Source organism: Xyrauchen texanus, chromosome 32, assembly GCF_025860055.1.
Source record: "Xyrauchen texanus isolate HMW12.3.18 chromosome 32, RBS_HiC_50CHRs, whole genome shotgun sequence".
Taxonomy (NCBI): Eukaryota; Metazoa; Chordata; class Actinopteri; order Cypriniformes; family Catostomidae; genus Xyrauchen; species Xyrauchen texanus.
This window is the reverse complement of record NC_068307.1, coordinates 30,601,583-30,621,726: the sequence shown is the minus strand read 5'-3', so window position 1 is coordinate 30,621,726 and position 20,144 is coordinate 30,601,583. Positions and strand designations below refer to the sequence as shown.

Below are 20,144 nucleotides of genomic sequence, written 5' to 3'. Positions count from 1 at the left end.
CAATGTTTACAATGACCATGTAGTGTAAGTGTAAGAATGGAGGGGGGATGGGTGGGGTTGTGCTTTATTGAATGGAAAATTATAAATACAAATGTATACAAACACTGGAATTTTTTAAAAGAAAGAAAACAAGCATTTGATTAATATACATACATTTTATATCCAACCTTGCTATTATCATTGGAACGTTAACTTAAAGTGAAAAATACAAAACAACAGGTTTATTCCGTTTTGCAAGGTAAAACTTTCACAACAGAGTCCAGGTTTGGGGATGATGATGAGAGCTCATTCAGTGATAGCATTTTTACAACTATTGCCTCCCTTGCATTTGCAGTACTTGCAACAACGGATACCAGCTACCTTATAGTCAGTGTGTATCTCCCCGCGCTCTTTTATTGGCCCCTTTCTGATAATCTTTTGGCAAAGGACTTTAGACCTAAGCTTTACTGTGGTCCGGCTCTGAGTGTCAACGGACCTTGCAGAGCTCTCACTTTCAGCTGATGGTTTCTCTACATTGATTGGAACATTTTGGAAGATTACAAGGATGGTATCATGTGTGGAGCCTGTTCCTGCCAGGGTGCTTTCATTGCGGTCAAAGTTATCCAATGCCCCATTTAATGGGCTTGTTGCTTCTAGAACAGAAGGGAGAGGTACTCTGTTGTTACCTGCTGTAGTAACGATACGTTCAGCAATGTCCACATCAATCCTCTTCACTGTGTTGTAGCTGACACATATTCCGTGATGGTTAAGAGCAGTCACCAGCTCTTTTGATCGTGTCAGACTGTGCACTCCTTGAGCCACCATTACATGGAAAGGTGTTGGTTCTTTGCCATCGGTAAGGATGTTATGCAGAATTTGAAAGACTACATCTGTCTTCAGCTGAGAGGATGTTTTCCCCTTAAACATATAGGAGAAAAACTCCTGCCATCTTTGTGGTCGGTTCTTAATGAATATGTCATTGGACAGTTGGAGGTCTTGCGGTTCATAGAAGCTCTTCTGTAGTCCAAAGCAGTATTCCTTCAACTCCTGCGCAAGCTCAGTTGCCACCTGTCTGATAGGGGAAACTCTCAGGGACTCTACCAAGACCTCTGGAGAACTGTTGGTGGAAAGTACCATCTGAGATGTTCGTTTGTTACTTGGGTATGTAAAGCAGACAGTGTCTCCATACAGCTCGATGATTAGCTGCTTTGCAGCTCGGTTTGACACTACTTGAGTTGAACCTTCATTGAGCCTGTCTCTGATGGAAGTCAGACTGTATGCTGTTTTGCTCAAATCAAGCCCAAGAGCTAAAAATCTAGCCTTCAAGTTGTCGTCTTCAGCTGTTATTGAATCCTCCTTTTCAAGGTTTTTCAGTATGTCCTCAATTTTGGCATTATACTTATTGAAATAGTCTTTACGACAAGGGTCATGATATTGGATATCAGCTGCAAAAACTTCATCTACCTCACACATTACCACTGTTTGAGTATACACATGGTCCTTGAACAACATGGCCACATTTAGTAGTTTCTGGGTTATCGGTTTTTAACAGATTCTGAACAATTTGTGTATTTTCTTCTGTTTAACTGTTTTGCAATCTGAACCACAAAAGATACATACATTTTTAGTTGCACTGGTCTTAAATCTCCCGCTTCGCCGCTCAGTTGGATCATTAATAGGTCACTGCTGAGATGGCTTAGATTGTTCTAATGGTTGAGTTGTGTGATCAGCCTTAGCCATATCCCTTTGAAATGTTTTGTAGCAAGATTTGGTGTGGTATTTTATGATATCTTGCTCTTGCACTGTCAGTTGAAGAACCCTAGCAGTTCGAGTGTCATTGATCTTTGTTTGTTTGGCAAGCGAAACAATAATACCCCTGCCAATTTCACCACTAGAGAGGTACTCGGATTGCTTCTTCTTCTGGCATAGGATGCACTCGTCGAGACTGATCAGTTTAGTACTAGGTCTAGGTGTAGCACAAGGAGCAGTGAGAGGTACCTCATCCTGAAAATAAACAATTATACTACTGTTAGGTTGCTCAAAAAAGTTAGATTACATTTTTTTCTACCATAAAATATTTCCCACTTCAAACAAAAGTTGCCTTAAGCATGGCATGTCACTTTTCTATTTTTTAACCCCCATAATCCACAGATATATTTAAATAAATTCCAATGAAGTATTATCTATGTGACACTGGATGGATAAGTTGTTCTCTCACTCTCTCCAGATCTTTTGGAATTGTGTAAAATAAGGTAATTGGTATGTACCAACTTATCTGTTCTTTGTGAGGAATAACTTCATGACATGAAGACACTGTAACTTCATCAACTTGTCTGAGACTATGTGATCACAAGTTGTCATTTTGCAAAAAACAAAACAAAAACACTAGCAGCTAGCTAGTTAACAAACTGTAGTTAGCTAGATACAATACACACCAAATTAAATATAAAACTGATACGAATTCATTATAATTATTTAAATACACAAAATTACAACTCAAATGATAATGACACGTACTGTAAGTGTATACGCCAACACAAAGAATAAAGAGTAGATTTCCTTACTTTTCTTGATCTCAAGTCATCTTGCTTGACAGCCATGTTCTCTGCTATGACCTCAGGTCACTATGGCTACCAAGTAAACTTTTGTCCAAAAAAAAGTTGGAGTTGATGACGTGATGACAGCAATATTTAGAATAGGTAGGAAATGTAAGCTTTTAAAGTTTAGGTTAATAAATAACTGGGAATTCCTGTATGTTGGTAGTTATGTAATAGGTTGACTTTTTTTAGCCATTTTCTTTATATCAAATCAGAATGCTTACACTCTTCTATGACCTTATAATCATGGTCATTGTGAACATTGTGATCACCTCAGAAAATATGTAGCTTCAAGGGTTTATATGAATGCATATTTAATGAGATATTGCCTCATTTGCATATTTTATTTTATTTTTTAGACAAAGTGTAATACAAAAAGTATTTCTCTTAATATGAAGATTAATCTGGTAGAAATGTATGAGAATATCTATAAAGGGAAGAAAAAGTCCCATTCACTTGTAGTGTCATTATAGTGTCACCTATTGTGGTCATTTTCAGGACTTTCGTCCCGGTTAGAGATTTTGGCACACATCCCACGTTGTTCAATGGAGTCATATTAGTCTATATAACAGTTGAGATATTCTCCGCTAAATGAAGTGCATACAAATCTTACCCAGGACCTCTACTAAAACTAGAAAAGTGTCGCTAGAATTGAAATTGGTCGCATCAGTTTTGATGTCTGCCCTCCGCAATATCGACGGAAGCTCAGATGTTGAACGCGCGCGCGACCGAGAGAAGAGCAGATCATTAGCGAGAGCTCGTTACACTCGCGAAAGTGCAGATGAGAAGTCTTTAGCTGTTTGCGAGATTATCATTAAATCTGCCTCGGCAGGTAAAATACTCGATCACTTGATCGGCCGCCGAAATATCTTCAATGGGAGAAGTTACCATGGCATTGTTATTTCCCTGATGTCCGCGACCCAGTCCGAATAGACCAGTTAAGAAACACTGCTTTAACACACACACTCATGTCAGACCCGCTCAACTCACTTCTCTATCTACTCTGTGTGTGTGTGTGTGTGTGTGGCACAAGTTGACGAGTCTGACGGACAGTGGAGAAGGAAAGGACATGCGCACGCGCATGTGAGATTCTCCGTCCGGTTGCATTTTTTTCTCAATACCGTATATAAGCAAATGTACATGGTATGATAACCGTCCAATTTCAAACCGTGGTATACCGTGAAACCGGTATACTGCTGCAACCCTAGTTACAAGACTGTCAAATAATGTAAGTGTAAGTCTCATAAAACCTGTCAAAAGCATGTCAACATACAGGATTTCACACCAAAAATTACTAGAAAGAATATGTTGTATTTTGCTTAAATAGGTCAATGAAAAGAGTTCACCCACATAATGAAAATTATGTCATCATTTACTCACCCTCATGTTGTTCTAAACCCATATGATTTTTATTTTTTTGTTTGTTTGTTCTGCTGTGGAACACTAAAGGCTAATTTATACTTACTGGGTGAACAGACTTCTTTTAGTTCGCCTAAAATGACGACAAAATGCCTTGACAATGTGTTCGTTTGGTGCCTCAGCGCACATCTCTGAAATTCTTGACCTAGGAGAACTCGTCTGGATCAGCGGGCCAGCTGAGTAGTTAACTAGTTTACTTTCATTAAAAATGGATAACTTTGAAACCCATCTATCAGATTTTGTGCTCAAGTACAAAAGACAGTGTGTCCATGGCAAATGAGTTGATAAGGAGAGATATTTTTGTCATCTTCCATCTTCTTTGATTTTTAATGGGAATGACAACGAGGCTCTTCAATGGCACGCACGGTGCTGAATAAAGCTCCTAGATCACATCTGATTCTCCACAACTCATGTTGTCTGGAGTTCTTTCTATACTGAATGTTTCGTCAGCAGAATGATCCAAAAACACTTTAAACTGCAGTAAAACCCATTTAAGAGACAGTACATCTATCCCGCACAGCCTCGTTGTCATTACCGTCAAAAATCAAAGATGGCGCTGCTGTGAATAAGGTCTACAGAAGTGGTCCGTCTCTGCTAAATAGTCTCAAAGTATACTTCATTTGACTGTGTGCGCATACAAAGGAAGTTGATGCATGCGCGCTGTGACTGTTGACATGTCCTATGAGATACTGGACTATTTATCGACAAGAGTTTAGACCCATAAATACATCTTTATTCTTTAAAACACGAATTATACAGTACAAATGCATGTGCTATGTGTCTTGACATCACACACGCAATACTTGACGTGCACATCCACTGTTGTTGTTTTCACACATGTTGTTTAGGGGCGATGGCATCATCTTCTAGCGCGTCTTCGTGACCGTAGCGGCTCAGCGGTGAGTGTTGCCACCTTGTGGACCCACTAATTAGTGCAGTAATTTCAGGCGCTTACGTGTGGTTCGAAAAATCAAAATATACTTGGGGCTGAAAGAAGATCACCATTCACCATCATTATGACATAAAATCAAAGTACATTAAAACATTAATGGTTTCAATCGGAAATAAATACGGATTAAAAAATAATTGTTTGGACTTAATTGTGAGTCGTTCTGCTTTTGGCTTTGTGCAGAACTGAAGGAAACCTCCTGCAATTAAACGGCTTCTCTTCCGGTCACAATCACCGACTGATCGGATTCAACGAGAGATCAGGTCAAGAAAACGCATCAACATTAAACCGGTCCGTTCCATTGATCTCAAAATCACTATTAATACACTCGATATGAACACCTGCGTGCACATGAACACTTCATGATGACAGGCTATTGCATCATCAAAAATAATATTACCCCGTCTATGGTGCAACTCTTATGACTAAAGTGTTTCATTGATACAGACAGTAAATGTGCATTAAGTTTGTCTACTGAAATCTAAATCAAATCAAATTTCAATAAAAGCACGCAGAGGCACAGAGATGGAAAACTCAGAGGTTTTGTTTATCTAGAGCAAATTAAGTTTACAGATTGCAAATTCTACATGAACAAAAACAGGTCATATGTACAGCTGCCATAAAGCACAAAGAATCAAATAAATACAGATGTGAATATTAAATATGAGCGTCTAAATCAAACACATGCTCAGCATTTGAAACTCTACATATATTTCTCTACTTAAATTAGCAAAGCGTTTAAACAAATCTCAGTCGTGTTAACAGTGTGAAAACTGTCTTTTCCCTTTTGTAAATGAACTTTAACACACATGACTAGTAAAGATGAGTCATGAGTACTCGATGATCTACACTTGACAGCATTTAATCAGTCTTCATTAAAACAGGTGAATTAAAGATCCTGTGAGGTCTTTGTATTCATGGAGTATTTACAAGATGCCACAATTTGGAAATTTATTTCAAGTATCTAAATTAGTTTACTTTTGATTATTATATATTTTGACAGTAGTGACGTTTTTGTACTGAAGACACAGCAATAGATTTGAATGAGCTCTTTTATAATGATTCAATTCTTGATTGTTTCTTTCTTTTTATTATTTTAAATGTAAAAAAAAAAATTGTTAAAGGGATAGTTCACCCAAAAATGATAACTCAGTCATTGTTTACTCACACTTGTGTTGTTCTAACTCTATATGACTTTGTCTTTTTCTGAACACAAAGGGAGAAACTGTGAGTAAATGTTGTGCTCAGTGATGTCACAATGGCAGTTTATGGTGACACCTCTTCAAGCTTCAAAAGAGCACAAAAGTATCATTTAGAAGTCTAATTAATTATTCATGAGACTCATGATTGTTATGAAAGGACACGATAAGATTTGATGAGAAACTGAAATCTAAAGTATTATTGAGTGTAAATGTTCACTGTTGATCTCCTGTGTGTGTTCATGATAGCGCACGAGAGCAACAGTTCATGCAGACCCTTTGCGACATTGAGGCCGTTCAAGTGAAAACTCCTTTTGTTAATCTAAAAACAGTGATAGTGACAACAGAACACAACTGCACACAAAACATAGAACAAAACTTACTAAACATGTCTGAAGAGTTTGTAGTCCAAGAATTGATGCATTTCTATGCCCAGCCTTTTTATTTATTTTTTAACATTTTTGGAAAGGTGCCAGTTTACAGTGGTCAGAGTTACACACGCAATGCCAAAGATAGAAAACAAGCAATCGATACGATGTACTGTCACTCGATACAGTTGGTTAGGACAAAAACTCTGATTACCATAGAAAATATACATTTATCGTGTGTCGTTTGTCATCATGTTAGGACACTGTGTGAGTGTGGCTGCATGCATCAGCCTCTATGTTTCTCTTTGATTTTCGAGAACTCTGTTAAAAAAAAAAAAAACAAGGCTGGGCATAGAAATGCATCAATTCTTCTACTGCAAACTCTTCAGACATGTTTAGTAATTTCTGCTCTCTGTTTTGTGAGCAGTTGTGTTGTGTTCTGTCACTATCGCTGTTTTTAGATAAACAAAACGAGTTTTCACTTGAACGCCCTCAATGTCGCGAGGGGTCTGCGTGAACTGTTGCTCTCGTGTCCTATCATGAGCACACACAGATCAACGGTCAGGGAACATTTACACTAAATAATACTTTAGATTTCAGTTTGTTTCTCATCAAATCTTATCGTGTCCTTTCATAACAATCATGAGTTTTATGAATAATTAATTAGACTTCTGAATTATACATTTGTGTTCTTTTGAAGCTTGAAGAGGTGTCACCATAAACTGCCATTGTATGACATCACTGAGCACAACATTTACTCACAATTTCTCCCTTTGTGTTCAGAAAAAGACAGAAAGTCTTATAGAGTTACAACAAGAGTGAGTAAACAATCACTGAATTATCATTTTTGGATGAACTACTCCTTTAACAATGACTAGACGGATTGTAGGTGATTCACTGAGGAACACCTTCAGATTTGTAGTAATTTGTGTGCAATGTTCTTTGGGACTTAAAACAAGAGTGTAGGATAATGTGATTTTCTTTTTAGAAACTGATGTTATAGTACATGGTAAGGCCCTTCTATCAAACCAAAGAATGAAAAACATTCAGTAATTCAATTAAGCACCAATATTTAAAACATCTTACAAAATGACTAATCGAGCACTTTAAACGACCGTACAAGCACAAACCTTCCAAACAGTGATTTAAGTACTAGCAAAATCCAATTTGGATTATTTATTTTTAAAATTATTGCTCTAAAAAGTTAAGAATTCCACGGATAACTTCGCTTTTACAGTCTATCTTACGACATTGCGTTCAAGTATTTGATATACAGCCTGTCAATATTCTGTAAAGCTAGCGTGTACATTAGTGAAATATTTAATTTGCAAAACATAAATTCAATTCAGTGTGATTAAATGTTGGAACGTCATCTTTTAAATGCACCATTAAGGCAGATACTAATACTTTCTGAAATCCGAGATTATTCAATTGTACGTTTTGTAAAAAAATTAAAATAAAACAAAAGCATCAACAAGACCTTTAACCAGAAAAGTAAATGTGTAAAGCATAAAATAATATCATGGTCCTTTAAAACATATTCATGCTAACCCAAATTTCTCACTGATTTTTTAAATAATCTTATATGTAGGCTTAACATCAAGAAAAACTTCAAATTTAACGCTTCACTTGTCGGCCAGAAATAAAACAAAGTACTGTACAAATACAATCTCTGTTCTTGCATATTTTTAAATGTCCAAAATGAATGTTTAATTCGCTCTAATACTCGCTACGAGCTTAACAAATTAGGCAGCAGCGTTAAACTCTGTAATAAACAACTCTTTAGACGGGCGTTACAGTCACTGATGACGTCACTGAAGCCAAACACGCAACTCTTTAACAGTAACGCAACTTCTGATTGGCCGAACTGAAAAGGAACTTAAAAATCCTGGCCTTATTTGTGTTCCACTGAAGAAGTCATAAAGGTTTGGAACGACATGATGGTGAGTAAATGATGACAGAATTTTCATTCGCAAAAAAACGTATTTTAAATGAAACCGAAACTGATTGCGATGAGAAATGTGAGACTCTTCTGTTGGCGAATAAAAGGTATAACGTTGGTTTTCTTACAGACGAAGAGGTAACATTGGCACAATCACTGCACACGCACTATTGTCATGGTAGCAGATCTCCGTTCAAACTCTAACGCAACCAATTACAAAACTGCAGTTGAAGTCGTTACGCCTCTTAAAATAGTAAATAAAGCATTGGCCTTTTAAAAGGCGCATTTATACGTGCGTCTAAACAGGATCTACTCGCACGATGGACAACTGCAAGAGTTCTGTGTGCACAATCGTTTGACAGAGTTAAAGGACGGGTAACATCAGCAGGATTCAGCGGAGATGACGGGGTGGATTAGAGGGGCATCAGAGGGCAGTTCAGCTGTGAGACGAGATGTCTGAAGAACTGCTGCTGTTGCTGTTGGTGGTCTGAGCTCGTTTGATGTACAGATTCAACAGCTTCATCTGCAAAAGTCACAGGAAGAAGAAATGAGTTGTAGAGCAATTTAAACAACAGACAAGTTAGATCCGTTTCAAAAACATTTGCTTTAGTTGAGTGCCATGTTTTCACGTACTGTTTGAGTGAGTTGTGTTTTATTGAATTATCTAGCAGCTCCAGTTTAAAAGGTTAAAATGTAATTATCGTTTTGATATCGGCCCAGAAATATCATATTAGCGCAAGTATATCAGAATGCAGGTGTCTCGAGATGTCCATTTAAAAATGTGCAGTTCCTGTGCGAGAAACTGCAACAACAAAAAAACATAACGAGATCCAGCGCAACGGTCAAAGTCGTCCGACTAGCATGTTTACGTAGAAAAATGAAGAAACGCAGACGGACGCAACAAATGCTTTCGGTGTGTAATATCACGTATCCTGCATGAATAAAGCAATCCCAGAATGCATTATGTGGAATCCAGTGAAGAAAATCATCCAAAATGATGAACGAGTCAAGAGATAATTTGCTATAAATATTTGTATATTTACATTTACATTTATGCATTTGGCAGATGCTTTTATCCAAAGTGACTTACAGTGCACTTATTACAGGGACAATCCCCCCGGAGCAACCTGGAGTTAAGTGTCTTACTCAAGGACACAATGGTGGTGACTGTGGGGATCGAACCAGTGAGCTTCTGATTAAAAGTTATGTGGTTTAGACCACTACAGCACCACCACCACTACTCCACTTATATAATTGAATAACGAAAAATACAGATATAAAAACAGTAGTTGAATTGAATAACAAAATCACGGAGCAGTCATGGTGCGCATGCGTCGAATGTGACCGTACGGGCTCACGATAAAAAAAAAAATAAAAAAAAAAGCATATGTTCGAAAGCCAGAACGCTTGACCGTGTGCGAGATAGCCTTTTAGGGTGTGTTCACACTTGTAGTTTGGTTCTCTTGGTCCTCTTGTTCCGGACCAAAAATGAAAATGATGCATTAATCCTGGTTCGTTTAACGTTCACATCTGCACTTTTAACACCGAACCTAACGATACAAAACCAAACGCATCAGGGAAAAGTCACGACCTGATTGGGCAGATTTTATGACGTATATTTTTTGATGGAACTTACCGAACATCCAAAACAATGCTGGCAAATGCGCTCGTTACATGTATATATGGGGGTATTTTTACCATCTGAGAACAAACGAAGAGTGAATAAAATGTGTAAAGGAGTCAAAACAGCGCCAGGAATTCCTCCATTGCACACACAAAGCAGGTATGCTTGAGGTCAGTATTAGGCAAATTACTTCCTATTTTTGGTCCGTTTAGACGTCTTTGGTCCATGTTGCGTTCATATGTCAATCGAACCGCACCAGAGTTTGTTTGGAAGGGGACCGAGTCCCACATTTCAGGCGATCTCGGTTCGCTTGTTTAGTGCACACCACGCTTTGTGTGACAGCGTTCACACTTGTTCAAATGAACCGCACTAACAGAGCAATCGCACCAGTGTGAACACACCCTTAGCGATGTGTTAGTTGATGAAAATGTTGATCCATTCCACAGGTTCTCCACTTACATCAGTGCCTTCTCAGTATGTTTATTAAGTTTCATTCAATTAGGGTGTTGCCTTAGAAGGCAGCTGCCTATGTACAGAGTAGACAGCAAGGTCACTAGGTTTCAGAACGGAGTCATTGAGAATATACTGCATGTATTGCAGTATATATTACCTTACTGCCGGTCAGCTGCTGTAGATGTGGCTTCAGATCTTCACCAATAACAGAATAAATGGCCACCAGACAAAACACACTGGCCTTCCGTACACTGCTCTCGGTGTTATCATAACCCTGGAACACACACAACATATTTAGTGTAACAGCACTGGGACGCTTCACTGTTTGTATTGCTCCACTTGTCTGTATTTTTGTAGTGTTCCAGACAGACTGTGTGTGCACCTGTAGCAGTCCTGGTATAATGTCGGGTAGGAGCTGAAGCAGGGAATCATGGGAAATGCGCTCGATGACTTTGGTCAGCATTTTAATAGCGGAGAGGTTGACGGGATAATCGGCCGTCTGGATGATTGGACACAGAACTTTAGTGCACTGTTCAGAGTGGATGGAGCTCGCGAGTGTCGACGCAGTTTCTTCTGCAGCCCGCACCACCTGTGGAGCACACAAACTCGTATGATAGTGCCGCGAACTTTAGAGAAAACACAAACCCCATTTTACTCCCATAATGTGATGTAATTGTAAAGGAAACACAATACTCAACGAGAAAGCATGTAGGGAGGTGCATGATGATGTAAAGTGTCTCTGTACTATGGAAGACCAAAACGAATTAATTGCAATAAATAATGCAATTAATAAATGAACCCTATTAATCATGTCCCCAGAATATTCCTACCATCGGAGCAATAACAGCTGTTTTCAGCAGGGGGCAGTAAGCGAATCTCCAGCTGTCTGGACGACAACCCAAACCCAGGCCTGTTTGACGCTGGGGACAGCACAACATGAATACGGACGTGTTCCTGCATTCAAACACAGTGTGCGATTCCAAATGCAGCGATCCCGAGACATTGTTTTTGTACATTTTAAACTATGTTTAACTTGACACAGCGACCTAAAAAACGCTGTTTATGACCCAAGTGAGACGTCCCAAAAGCTTCCGTCTGTTGCATGTGTACACTGATGCGTACGATTTTAGTAATTCTTATTGAAGAACTCAATTGCAAAATAGATTGTTGTGAACTGTAAGACAATGATAGGCTTATGGAATATGGAAATTAATAATATATTGACTCTTAAGCCACTTTTTGTATCGTCTTATCAATGCTTTCTCATCTGCCACAACAATGTAATGCAATTTAACCCTCTACGCATTATGATAGACACATAGAAAAAATATTTGAATATTTTTCTTTTCTCAGAATAGCTTAACTTGAAATGCCGTAAAAAACATTTTTGAAAAAATATTAAAGTACTTTATGATATGTTGCCATACGGCAAAACCATACAACAGTGGAAATAACTTGGAATAAGTGTAAGTGTACATAAAGTTAATATTTATCCTCAGAAATGTAATTTGTGTTGACTCAATTGGCGCATTATAATCTTTAACACTGTACTTACATAATACACCATAAACAAACATTTCAACAACTTGGGATTTTATTCATTTCACTCTTTGTTGCTGAACAATCCTTTATTTTCTTTGAATTTCATAAAATGTTTTGTTTGAATATTATTCAAATTCAATCTTATAGTGTTATAAACAAATATAATGTTCATCATGCATCATAAAACATAGAATATCTGGGAACCATAAATCCAAAAACATTACAATTCATGAAAATTCAACATTATGCCTTAGTAAGACTATGAACAAGAGCCACCATAATCCTTTATTCAACTTCAAAAAGCAGGTGAGGCACAGGTACACCTCATATTTGGTGCACTTCACCCTAACAGTACCCTTATAGCCACAATAATTACACCTGCCCTTTTGAAACACCATGTATTGAGTGAGTGTGTGTGTGTGTGTGTGTGTGTGTGTCATGCTCGTGCTAAATGATGTGACATTTGTGCTACCTGTATTCATATCTAATCAGAAGGAAAAGTGCCGTTTAAATTCAATATATCTATTATACAAATGCCAGACGGTGCTTAACGTACGACTAACCAACATTATGTCACTAGAATTAATGCTGTTATTGTTTGAACAGCTATAGCTGTTTCGCGCTAGCAAGCTAAACTATTGCAGTGATGGCAAAACAGACATTTAATCAATTTACCAAAAACTAATTTCATAAAAACTTTTTGGAGAAATGAATATGTCATCATAGCTTACCTGACGTGATGTTTACAATTTTTTTGCTGGTCTTTCTTTCTTACTGACATTTCAGTCAGCTTTCAGCAACTTCGATTTAAAGACCGCAGGTTGTCAGAAATCGCGCCACAGAAAAGTACTGCATGTCATGTGACTTAACCAAAGCACCTCATTGGCTAAACTAAAGTCTTCTCTTTAACCCCCAAAAATGTAGCATGTTTTATTAAAGAGACAGTGTCAAGGAAATGAACGCAAAGACAATGTTGCCATATAGCTACACTGTGCTGTAGAGGGTTAATTATCTGAATGATTATTTTTATAATGTGTATTTATAATCATTTAAATATAATTACTTAATCACTATATACTGTTGTTGTTATTTTAGGGGCTTTATCAGCAAATATTTATATATATATATTAATTTAATAACTGCATATATATATATATATATATATATATATATATATATATATATATATATATATATATATGCAGTTATTAAATTAATAAATCAGTAAATTAATATGCATATATATGCAGTAAATTAAATTAATAAATCAACATATCATGAAATTAATTTGATTCTCTCTCTTAGCGTTTGTCCTGCATGTCCGCTGCAAGATAGTCCGTATCTATATATATCTATATATATATATATATATATATATATATATATATATATATATATATATATGATTTGGCACAAGTGATACGCCGGATGTCCTTCCTGACACAACCCCAGTGTCTGGGGGACTCTCACTCACACATACGGGGCAATTTAGAGTCTTCAATTCACTTAACCTGCATGTTTTTGGACTTGTGGGGGAAACCAGAGCACTCGGTGGAAACCCACGCAAACACGGGGAGAACATGCAAACTCCACACAGAAAGGCCCAAGTTGATCCTGAACTCAAACCCCAGGACCTTATTAGTGTGAGGCGACAGTGCTAATTATTTTGATGAACATTTTTAATTGATTGACAGCCCTAGTATGTTTTCACAAGTGTACACTGAAAAATATAGTCAAATCTGACATAAAAGCACATTTTCACTTTTATTTCCTTATTTATGAATTATCATATGTATTTATTTCCACATTTCTTTCATTTTTTTACATGAATGCATTTGTTTCACTATTCCTCTACTTTCACATTCATTTCTACATTTCTATGTTTGTATGGTAAAATTCTACAATAATGATTTGAGAATCGATTACTATGATTGAAGAAGAAAGACACGCCTCACTTATTACCATATGGGAAAAAAATGTAGAAATAAATAAATAAATAAATATAACTATTCATAAGTATGGATATAAAAGTATAAACACCCATATACAACAGATCTGAAAAATTATTTATTTTCGATGTACACTTTCATTTTCTACATTTCTTTGCAAATATATTGAGTTATTTGTCATTTTGGCAGATTAGGTCCTCCACAATACATGACAGGTGGTTGAAAAATAAGAGGGCTTGGAGATGCCAGCAGAAAGGAACGTTGTTTCGGAGTTGGAGCATGTTATTACATATTGATGAAAGATTGTAAACATAGAACAACATACAAATGAATAATTCACAATAAAACCAGGAAATGGGCAAAATTTTGGTTTCATGTTATGGTTGAGTGGGTGATTGTTCGTCTCACCTCTTTGTGACAATCTTTATGGGCCTCCAGTGTTTTCATGATGGTGAGTTCTGCGTAGTTTTTAAATCGCGCTGGTTGACTGCGCATGATCTCCTTCAGAACACGCAGCGCCAACGCTCGAATAGTGTGCTGCAGAAAACATCAACACAACAAACTCATGCACAATAGAGATTTTTTAATGCACACCACAAATCAGAGATCAAATTCTAACCCTTGAGGGGGCGTTCATACAGGACACGTTTATGCATTCAGTCTGTGATTTTTTTTTTATAGTTTCAGGGTTCTGATCCCTTTGACCAATTAATTTCCTTGACTTTCCAGTCATTTGTGATCACTGGAAATAGAATTTTCAAAGTAAATTTGATTTAGACCAATTTGCTAATTAATCAATTAGACTAATTTGGGAAATTTCAACCAATTAATTAAACTTGCCCTGAAACTGAGTTTTTGTGGTCATTTTGATTTTTGTCGTGGCAGACATGAACTGTTTAGAACAAGCGACCTCTACTGGCTGATAGCAGTAATAACATCATGTTTATATCGATCGATTTAAAATGGCAGTGAACTTTTGTGAAATTACAGCTTATTTGAATAAAGTAAAAGATAGTATTGATTATATTGTTACTGATATTTTAAAATAAGTATTTGCTGATTATAAGCAACTTGTGCTTGATTAAACTTTTATACATTATTTTATTGAAAAAGCCCCTTTGAAATCCATATATCAACAGACTTTTGAGGAATATCTCTCAATCACCATTACATTACATTCATGCACACCACAACAAACATCACAGAGCTTTAAAATTATGACATAAACATGTTATAATATATATTTAAAATGTGAACTAATATTTACTGTGTATTTTCATATATGCAGCCTGCTTTGTCATTATAAAGATCTCATTATTTTATTTGATATATTGTAATTGATGTGCTGAATTGAACTGTGATATATTTCAATCCATATTTATAGATCAAGGAGAGGAAGTTGTCATGGCCAAACTCTCAAACGTTTGGTATCTCTGAAAAGCCCAGAGAGTCCTCTGATGACACCCCAAGATTTACCCCAGTAGAATAACTTACATAACAAATGTCCTACACAAAAATTAATTGCTGGACCTCGGGAGGATAATGACCTTTAAAGCCTAATGTATCAAATATGATACAGAACAATAAAAATGCTATTTATTTTTCAGATTTCTTTTTATAGTTTGTCTAATGGTACTAAAAACAGTTTAAATGTAAAAAAAAAGTGTGAATTAAAATTTCATATGTCAGACTTTACAGGGTTAATATTGTCGTATGCAGGTCGTATATGGCCCTGGGCCGCCAGTTGCCCATCCCTGATGTAAAACAACCAATCACAGTCATTTTTTTTTTGTTTATACAGTATTTGTCGTTTAGGAGTGGGTAAATCTGACATTGCTGACTCATTAACAGACTGGCATAGAGCAAACATTATATACATTATTTGAGTTGGTTTAGCATGATTAATGTGTGTTTTTGGATCTGTATGATAATCTGTGTGTATCTCACATCTTTATCTCCCAGCGTCTCCAATAGCAACAGCAGCATGGTTTTAAAGTGCTCCTCCCACACAGCCAGACTGTCGTCACGGGTAACCTTCAACAACTCCAGCAGAGCGGCCCGCCTCTCGTCCACGCGCTCGCTGTGATTGGACAGCTCCTTCAGCAGGTCACCAACAATCTCCAGGTGCTGCCCGGGTCCTGACCAATCATAATCAATGACATCAAACACAGACCGCCTGTCAATATTGTTTATATATATATATATATATATATATATATATATATATATATACAATCAAATAAGTACATCATAAGCATTAATAATACATGAGCATTAATAAATAATTAGGCATGAAATTTACAGTACTTATTCATAAAATACATCATGAAATGAAATATAGTGGACAAAAAATAAATAAATAGATATACAATGGCATAACAAAATACAAAAAAATCATGAAACGTTGCAATCAATAAATAAAAGTATTCTGAAAAGTGATACATATAAATAGATCATGAACTGCATTTATTAATGTAAAATAAAGTGACGTGAAATACACCTTGAAATGGAAACGGGCCTATCAAAGTTACGAGGACGGGATTTATTTATGCTTACATTTCATTGTACTTTTTTCTTTATTGATTGCAACATTCCATGATGCATTATTTATTAGTATTATATAAAAAAATTTTTTTTAAATGTTTAGAGATTTCCCACTTTTTCAGCAGATTTATTCAGTCTGGGGTTTTAAGTCTTAAATGTTATAAAAATCAACATGAGATCAAAATTGACCCTATTTACTTGTTTAAAACATGATCCTGTCCTAAACGATTAATCAGTGTGCAGTATAAAAAAAGGCAAAAAAGATTTTTTAACTCCTCCCCTCCAACCACATGCCAATATAGAGAGCCCCTTTCACCATCCAATCAATTCCTGATGAATAAAATCAAGTCCCGCCCTCATTGAATATTCAGTTTCAATCAGAAATGCATCACAATACCAAAGTAAAATGGCTTATGAAAGTTGATCCTCATTCATGAAACTTTCGTTAATATACGAGTAAATTCAGAGTAATCTGCACGTAAAATGGACCTTCATGAAACATTTGCACCAGGTTTACCATCCCTTTATACTCCCCAGATTTGTTAGTAAAACGTGTGTATGTTAAAGAGGGGGCGTGTGCACATTCATTCCCAATTATCATAATCCATGCCCATGAAAACACCATACAAGGAAAGCACCAGACTCGCTAGGAAATGCTGTTAGCATCGATGCAGAACAGTAATGAAATCGTTTTTATGAATGAAGTGCATTCACATTGTACATTTCTTATTTAACAAGCACAATAGTGTCTCAAAAAAGTGAGGAATTACTGTCGTCACATGTTTTTGCTATCATATGACGATCTTATGTGAATCAAAGAAGTCAATAATAATGGTTTGACATGAGTGTAAAAAAATAAGAAATCAAGCACTTCTGCTGGAAAAAACAAACAGAGTTGGAAAAAATTATACTTTGAAAAAATAAATACAAGCAGTAAAGAAACGTCTCTAAATAATAGGCTTTTTTTCTTTTTCTTAATTTATGTTATTTCTTAAGGTTAATTTCACTCATTTAATTAGTAAATTTTTCATTACTTATTTAATGTAACTTTTATCAAAGTTGAATGACAGTTTCCCTGAAAGAACACGTTAAAAATGGTCGGGAGCAGATATTCAAAATACGAAAACCGAGGATTTACGTCAGAACGGCTTTACGAATGATTTACACAAAAAAATCGTTCTGCTCATGTTTCACGAACTAGGCCCGTTGTTTTGTGTTCCTATGAGGAAACAAGATTTGATGCTGCAACATCCCATAATAATGCAAGTTAGGCAGGTAATGATACTTAGCTAGCCTCCTCCAAATATCAAAAACTCACTTTGCCAAAATTTCTGTTAAAGAAAATAAATTTTGCTAGGAAGATTTTTAATGGAGTTCTCACCGACATCTGACAGCAGATAAACAAAATATGCTCGTACCTGCAGAAAAACTCTTAGTATGTATGATTTTGTTTTCCCCACAGTTTTGTTGATGACCTGAAAGGAAAAATTGAAAACATTGTCATGTTTTATTTTCAAACGACACAAAGTGACTCTTTGTAGATCCGTTCGTTTATTCACCGTCTCGGAGTTGCTCCACGTCTTCAAACACGGCGAGCGCTCCCTTCTCGTAGGCACTGATACAGTCGCTGTAGTTGTACGGGTTGTACTCGCGCGACCACGGCCCGCTGAACGCCCGCGTGGACGGCGTGTTTAATAATGACGTCTTGTTGTCCAGTGCGGTTCGGCCCCCCTCCATCAGACCTGCAGACAGTCGAGGGTCTGCACACGACGACGCCACACCCGTCTGACAGAGAGAGAATGCAAAAGAAATACATTTTAATTCGCAAATCGCAACTCAATTAGATCATCGAGACTGGCCGTCTGATGCACTCACAGCTAAACACCCCAAACTGTGATTGATCACTTTGAATGTCTGTCAAAGTATTATTTCTTGTCTAAGTTGGCAGTTCCTGGTCAGAATAAACTACAATGTGGTCCGGACTTTATAATACTATTTGGGATGCTAAAAAAATGTAATATTGGGAACCTTTGACTTATTTACTCATTGCTATTTTGAGGAGTCATTCTCCTTTATTTTTAACATTTTAAGCATAACAAAACCACAGTGACTCACCGTCTCGTCCCTCTTGCCGTCACGTTTGTTTGGCTCCAGAATGTCGTCCTGACTGCGGAAATTAAAGCTCTGGATGGCTTCAGTTACGCCTCTCAAAGAGCTGAAGATCTCCTCAGAATTCATGTTCTCTGTGTCGTACTCCAACATACTGCGCACATACACACACACACACACACACACACAGCGAGTACAGTTGTGTCAAGGTGGCACATGTTACACATGTCATACACACACATTAATGATCCAAAGACATCTGCATTCACAGCGAGCAGCAATACAGCAAAGCAGAAAAAGAAATCTGTAAGATGAAAGACTGATGTCACAAAATATATTCAAAATGAAAATGGCAGCTTCTTGCGGAGGACAAACATAATGAGAGTTCATGTGATGCTGGACAAAATAAAATGGCAAAAATACAGTTCATGATTTTAGAAGTTGGCACGTTTGCTCTATTAAACGCTTTCAAGGAATGTTCTGGGTTCAATGCCAGTGTCGGCAGCATGTGTGTCAATCAATCTTTTTCATTATAGCGTATACATTCATTTTTCAGTAAAACTAGTGCTTTACATTCATATGAGGGCTGTCAGTCGATTACATATTATTAATCGCGATTAATCACAGATTTTGTAAGAGCTGAAATTTGACTCTCTCTCTATATATATATATATATATATATATATATATATATATATATATATATATATATATATATACACACTTCTTTACCTGTTGTTTATTTCCATCTTAAGCAAAACAAAAACATATGTAACTATATAATGCTTTATTAACATTTTTCGAAACATAGTCTTCCACAGTATAAAGATAGAAATGCACTAAAATATCATTTATTTAAGTAACATTAAACGTTTGTGGGAGTTTGACTAATTAAAAGAACTAGTCTCCACATAGGGTGCATATTCATTGCAATGGGCATTAAATCTCTTAATCTCTCACCCTACACAGTATTACTCAGCCAGTAGACTGTGACTATCCACTTTGTTACAGCAATCATGAAGCTGCGTTCATGATTCACGTCAAGTCATCAACGTCAGTGTCATGCGGCACTTTGTATTCCACATGAAAAGTGCCTGAAGACAAACGTCTCATTCTGTGTTTTGGTGATAGTTAAGACTTGACGTGCTTCTGTGGTAATTCAAATGTGTTAATTAGGCTGACAAATAATTTTATCACAAGTCTGGGCTTGTTTTTTACAGCATATAGCATTAAGAGGTCCTTTCTCCATCATATACACTGACAGGGAAGCGCTGTTGTGTGTGTGTGTATGTGTGTGTGTGTGTGTGTGTGTGTGTGTGTATGCGTGTGTGTCTGTATGTGTTGTGAAGTGTGCATCGGTGTACAAGAGTTTATGCTGTTAAATTATGCTTTAGTAACGGTAAATGCAATTAAGATAAATTAACGCATTAAACATTATAAATTAATTGCATGCGTTAACGTGTTAACTTT

General features: G+C 36.6%; 1 protein-coding gene across 1 annotated transcript in view; it reads right to left on the bottom strand.

Annotated features, from left to right (window-relative positions):
• Positions 1-7,286: 7,286 nt before the first annotated feature.
• LOC127625872 (CLIP-associating protein 1-B-like) overlaps positions 7,287-20,144 on the bottom strand; it is an 85,980-nt gene continuing 73,122 nt past the window's right edge. The window contains exons 32-39 of the mRNA XM_052101298.1: positions 18,681-18,828; positions 18,125-18,350; positions 17,984-18,040; positions 15,969-16,159; positions 14,430-14,558; positions 10,913-11,119; positions 10,688-10,804; positions 7,287-8,976 (exon numbers count right to left, since the gene is read on the bottom strand). Coding sequence (XP_051957258.1) covers positions 8,890-8,976; positions 10,688-10,804; positions 10,913-11,119; positions 14,430-14,558; positions 15,969-16,159; positions 17,984-18,040; positions 18,125-18,350; positions 18,681-18,828 — 1,162 coding nt within the window. The 3' untranslated portion in view covers positions 7,287-8,889. The remainder of the gene's footprint in view (positions 8,977-10,687; positions 10,805-10,912; positions 11,120-14,429; positions 14,559-15,968; positions 16,160-17,983; positions 18,041-18,124; positions 18,351-18,680; positions 18,829-20,144) is intronic.